This window comes from Dendrobium catenatum, unplaced genomic scaffold, assembly GCF_001605985.2.
Source record: "Dendrobium catenatum unplaced genomic scaffold, ASM160598v2 original_scaffold_51051, whole genome shotgun sequence".
NCBI lineage: Eukaryota > Viridiplantae > Streptophyta > Magnoliopsida > Asparagales > Orchidaceae > Dendrobium > Dendrobium catenatum.
In genome coordinates this window covers 397,734-403,462 of record NW_021369505.1, presented here as the reverse complement: position 1 = coordinate 403,462, position 5,729 = coordinate 397,734, and the positions used below count along the sequence as shown (strand labels likewise).

The 5,729-nt window shown below is 38.1% G+C and overlaps 1 protein-coding gene across 1 annotated transcript; it reads right to left on the bottom strand.

Annotated features, from left to right (window-relative positions):
* Positions 1 to 3,104: 3,104 nt before the first annotated feature.
* Positions 3,105 to 4,352, bottom strand: LOC110116030 (protein LURP-one-related 5). Its single transcript, XM_020849465.2, has 3 exons — positions 3,938 to 4,352; positions 3,628 to 3,827; positions 3,105 to 3,556 (listed from the first exon to the last, which is right to left on the bottom strand). The coding sequence occupies exons 1-3, from the start codon at positions 4,184 to 4,186 to the stop codon at positions 3,283 to 3,285; spliced, it is 723 nt and encodes a 240-aa protein (XP_020705124.1). The 5' UTR covers positions 4,187 to 4,352; the 3' UTR covers positions 3,105 to 3,282.
* Between the last annotated feature and the right edge of the window lie 1,377 nt (positions 4,353 to 5,729).

Below are 5,729 nucleotides of genomic sequence, written 5' to 3'. Positions count from 1 at the left end.
GAGTTCGAGTCCAGGAAATCGACCCGTTTGCAAAAACGGGTCAGGTTCGAGTTGACCTGATTGGTGCCGGGTTAGTTTCGGGTTCGACCCGAACCCGACCGTGACCCGAAATTGACACCCCTATTGCCATGAATGATGTGATGTTGTTATGTGAAAGATATGAGTATTAATTACTTTTTCCATAGGACTAATGATTTCCTTATAATAAATTCCATATTCATGTTTGTATTCTTGAGAAATAAGTATGGTTTTGTATCTAGCAATGGAATCTTCTAAATTGAGCTTTGTTTTATAAATTCATTTGCATCCTAAGATTTTCTAATGATGATGCAAAGAATTCAAAATTCAAATCCAAGTTTCTTATTACTAAAGAGCAAGAAAACCAAGTGACATGAATTATCTCCAAATTGTATCCCTTACAACAAGTGAGTGGTAGGCAGAGTCATATATGAAGGGAGTAGTGTAATTGAAATTGAAAATGAACTTTGGTTTTAGATATCTAATTTTAGTCTTGTGACCATGGAATGTCTTGTATGTTCAGGAAGTGAAGAGATAGAAGATGAGAAATTTGATGAATTGTGAGAGGTGGATAGTTCAGGTGAAGTTGAAGAAGCTAGTGATAAAGAGACATTAAGGTTTTGTTTGTAACGCCTTTTTTACTGCTTCTAAAACCAGCGTTTTAGTACAAAAAAAATTAATTTTGTATTAAAAAAGTAAAAAACTGATTTAAGAAGCTATAAGAAAATCGTCCCAAACGAAGCCTAAATAAAGAGAAGCTAAGTTATTGAATTGATTATATAAAGAAGCCTCATAAATGCATGTATCTATGAAAGTGGTAGAACTTGGTGACACTTTGAATATACATCAAAGAGGCACAAGTTTAAAAAGGGGCACATGAGAGGAAGAAATTACTGATTGTATATTTGTTTTACAATGTATGTACAAAAATATGTTATCATAAAAAGGTGATATAATTAGTGATAAGTAGGGGTATCAATTTCGGGTCACGGTCGGGTTCGGGTCAAAACCGGAGCTCAGGTGCGCGCGGGCGCGCACAGCGCGGGTGCACGCGAGCACTGAGCATGCGGGGCAGCTTTGCGGGTAAGTTGGGCAGTGCAGGCAGACGTTTTTAAACGGGTTCGCGAGTTGACCCGGCAACCCGTCGTGTCAACCCAAACCTGACCCGTTTTTCAAACGGGTCAATTTCTGGAACCCGAACTCGACCCATTTTGAAATCGGGTCGGGTCAAACTAGAAATTTCCGGGTCGGGTTCGAGTCGGATTTTCGTGTCGTGTCAAATATTGACACCCCTAGTAATAAGAATATTTCCAAGATATAGGTTGTAACACATAATCTTTATGAACTAGATAATGCCCAAACAAAAGCACTGAGCAAATAAATTTATGCTATAACGAGGTGAAAGGCATCCAAATGTTTTTAAATGAGATTATAAGGGTTTTGTTATGTGTAATTAATGATTTAGAGAAAGGTGATTAAGATGTGGAGATGAAAAACAACTAATTAGACAAACTTCTATGCATAGAACATCGCCCAACAAAGATGAGATAAATTATTTTACAATAGAACTGTTTGATTAGTTTCAAAAATATGTTCATGCTTCCGTTCAACCACATCATTTTGCTCTAGGATATAAGAGCACGCATATTGGTGAATTATGCCCTATTCCTTTAGAGAAGTTTCAAACAATTTGCTAAAATACGTAGCACCTATTGAAGTAGATAGAGTAACAAAATGTGGATGACCAAAGTCATTGATGCCATACTATGAGGGTAATCATAGTAGATTGGAGAGCACTATTGAAGGAGATGAAGGGTTAATTTGTGGTGGCTACATTTTTTGAGAAGATATTTGTCAAATTGTTGTGGAGAAATTTCCGGGTCGGGTTCGAGTCGGATTTTCGTGTCGTGTCAAATATTGACACCCCTAGTAATAAGAATATTTCCAAGATATAGGTTGTAACACATATAATCTTTATGAACTAGATAATGCCCAAACAAAAGCACCGAGCAAATAAATTTATGCTATAACGAGGCGAAAGGCATCCAAATGTTTTTAAAAATAGCTTCTCATCATGAAAATGCTTGAAAAACAACAATAAAGCAATAGCCAAATAAAAGCATGATTATGATGGGAAAAACAAAGCAACCAGAAAACTGCCCTAAACAAACTCGAGGAGGAGGTAGAAGCGATTGGATAGAGCCTATCACGACACGATCCAGAGAGCAAAGCTCATCAACATGTACGTTGATACTTGATTTGAAAACCATTAGCATTTAACAAAATCAGATGATGAATAGAGAAGAAGATTGTAAGAATAGTTAGAACTCGAAGAAGTTGAGAAAGATAAAGATTACGAAGAGGTATGAGAAGAATGCCTTGGACCGATTGCTGTAATAGGAAGGGTTTGCCCATTACTTTTAGTCACTTGCTGATTGTCATGACAGATCTGCAAATGTATCAATTGTGTTGGATCAACATCAATGAGGCATACATAAAATAATGTCTTCTAGTTCAAACGGTGAAGCTACAACAGCAACGGCATCCACTTATAGGGGCTGTTTGGTAGTAGGATTTAGGCTGGATTTGAGACGGATTTGAGCGAAATCCAACCAAACAACCTAAAATGTAAAACCAAATCTCGCGGCAAATGAAAGCCGTTGTAGATGAAAAATTCCACCTTTTCGTGCTAAATCATGGATTTCCGAAATCCAGTTTTTTGCCAGATTTACAAAATCCATTGGCTCGAGAGGAAGAAGAGTATGCTCGTTAAATCCACTCTATAGTCAAACAGTCACGCGGGATTTAATAGAATTTATCATGAATGTTACCAAACAGTTTCAGGATTTAGGCCCCTCGGGATTTCCGAAATCCGAATTGAGTGGATTTACGAGATCCTACTTAAATCAAATCATGGGCTGCTACCAAAAAGCCCCTTAGATTTAGAAAAATTGAACGGGCACTAACAAAAGAAATGGCAGGAAGAATCAATGCAGTTTGGCTTGATACTTCGATCCCATTTGTTTTCCAGCTATGCATTAGGGAATCAATAAACAGAACAGGAAGAAGGAAGAAGAAAGAAGGCATACAGAAGTGTTTTTCATTATCCATTTTAATACAGTATTAGATAAACCAGAAATATAGATCAAAATATACTCTCTTAAATTCAGTCAAACAAATAATACAAACGCATCAAGGTGGTGAATCACACACAAAAAAAAAACATCATTAATTATCGTACATAACTGAATTAGTAAAAGGCCATCAGAAATGAAGGCCGTCGCCGTTCATCTCCCGGACGTCCGCATCCAGCACCTCAACCGCCGCGACGGCGGCGGGATCCACGCCGGCGCCGAGGTCATCGTCCCCGCTGATTCGATCGAGCACAATAACGAGCCCCATGATAAAGGCGGCGTCCACCCGCGGCCGGAGGCTGAGACAGAATACATCTCTCCCCAAAATCACATGGGCGCATGGATCCACCTTCCTCTTTATCTCCGCCACCAACTCCCCCTCCTCCTCACCCTCGAAAAACACTCTATCATGGGAGCTAAGTTAGAAGCTCGGAAAAGATTTGTTAAAGCACGAGCTAAAATAAACACTACGTACCTGCAGCAACGCGCCGCGAACGAACCCTCCACCCTGTACTCCGCCGCTACATCGTCGGCGCTGCCTCCGCCGTGTACCTCCACCGTCACGCCGGCGCGATCTCCGCCGAAGATAGAGGACCGTCGCACGGTAAACAGGGGTTTCTGCCCTTCTGCTCGCTCCCCCAGAAACCCCTCCCACCGATTGTGAAGGCTTGGCCACTGCAACAAAATCAGATTTTGAACCATAGCTGAGCATCAAACCGGCCCCAATTTTTTGATTTCGATGCCAATTTGTAAAACAGAATATGAAAAGATAGATCAGTGCTTGCCTTGCGTCGGAGTGTAATGATGGAAGCTCCGAAGGGATCCATGAGTACGAGCTCGTCGATGAGGGAACCGGGGCCTCGTTCGTAGGTGTCGAGGCGGAAGACGAGTTCGCCGGTGTGGTGATCGTAGGCTGCGAATCCGTCGCCGGAGAAGAAGAGGGAGGTTTTCCTCACTGTAAGCTCGCGCTCCTCGTCCTCGCAGTACTGCTTCCCTACTATAACCTTCGCCCCTCTGATTCCAGTTCCTTCCATCACCGCCCCGATCAAAAGGCTCAACCTTTCTCCCTTTTTCCGATCGAAGCTGGAGTGATTTGGTTTTGAAGTGGAGTAGGAGGAAGGCGAAAGAGGTGGTTTGTATTTATTTGTAATAAACAAATAGAAGGTGTGGATACTATCGTTGATTCGGAGATGCCGAACAATGATATTTTGGCCGCGGGGTTTGAAAAATAAATCAGAGTTGGCCAGCTAGTTTTGCTAGTAAAAGCTTTGAAAATTATTGTCTGGTCATCGAAATTCTTCTCCTATTAAAATTATATGTATATATATAATGAAATCTTCATACTGTAGATTAATAGTTGTCAGACGTCTAGAAAATGAGATCATAGGTATGATTTTCGTGTGTCTTTTACCAACTGTGAATCTTGTTTGTATTTTCTCTGAACATTATACTTTTGGTGACATAGTTCGGTTTTTTTTTTATTGTGCTGTTCTAAATTGTTAGGAGCTGCTTTTTCTGTTTAAAATTTTTTTTTTAACAATTGAGACATTTTTGGGACACTTGAGAATCCTCTTTGGAAGTAACTTTTGGGTGAGATGCTCTAAACTTTTTTAAGTTTTTTTTTTAATCTTTTATTATGATATAGATTTTGATGAATCATGACTTTATTTCTGGGTATATATAGCATATTATTACAATGGAGGTACACGTGTAGCGTTCTTATAGGATGGACACTTATACAGATATCTTGATTTAATATATTATCCTAAAAGTTCTTTGATGTTCAATTTGATGATTTTTTACGTGCAATGTATACATATTATAGTTCTTCTCTCGTTTTAGGCATTATCTTTTATTAAATTAAAATTATATAATTTTTTGATATATTTAATAAATTAAAAACTTGCACACAACGCATATATAGAATTATTGAATCTGAAATCACTTAGTTAAAAAAAACAAAGCTTCCAACCAATAGTCATAGATAGTTTTTTTTTTCCCTCTATTGCATACTTGTCACTCTATTGTTAGAGAAATTATTACGTGCGGAGTTTAGACAATTATGTGAGTATACACACTGTGTGCAAACAGTGTGTAAAAAAAATTGATTCAAACTGTGTACAAATTTGTACAGTGCGTGCACTTATATATTCGGACGGTTCTTTATGTCATAATTAAGACTTTTGGATTAATGTGTTTAAACATTCTAAGCCACTCTATAGTTTTTTTTTATATATTTTTTTATCCCATCATATATATGTGTTTAAACTGTGTACCGAGTTTTTCCAAAAAACTCGATACACCTCAGTATAGGCGGGATTTTGCCTACGACCGAACGTTCCTCTGCATCCGGTCGGAGGACGTAATAATTGTTCTTTGTATTTAGAATTATAGTTTAATTTGCAGATAACTTTTCTATAGTTGTTATTACAAATTGTTTATAATTAGGTGTGATGTCAGTTAGCTTAAATTTGATTTGATTGAATACATCATAATAAAGTAGGGCCCATTTGTGAAAATTTTAAATTCCTCAGTTTTAATTTACTTAAACATATCAAATTCTATCAGAAAATTTTT

What these genes read in the sequence shown, in the direction of transcription:
- LOC110116030 (XM_020849465.2), bottom strand. Translation starts at nt 4,186, where the DNA reads ATGGAAGGAACTGGAATCAGAGGGGCGAAGGTTATAGTAGGGAAGCAG. An exon ending in TCATTACACTCCGACGCAAG is followed by an intron (nt 3,828 to 3,937) that starts GCAAGCACTGAT and finishes ATTTTGTTGCAG; the next exon opens with TGGCCAAGCCTTCACAATCG. An exon ending in TTCGCGGCGCGTTGCTGCAG is followed by an intron (nt 3,557 to 3,627) that starts GTACGTAGTGTT and finishes CTCCCATGATAG; the next exon opens with AGTGTTTTTCGAGGGTGAGG.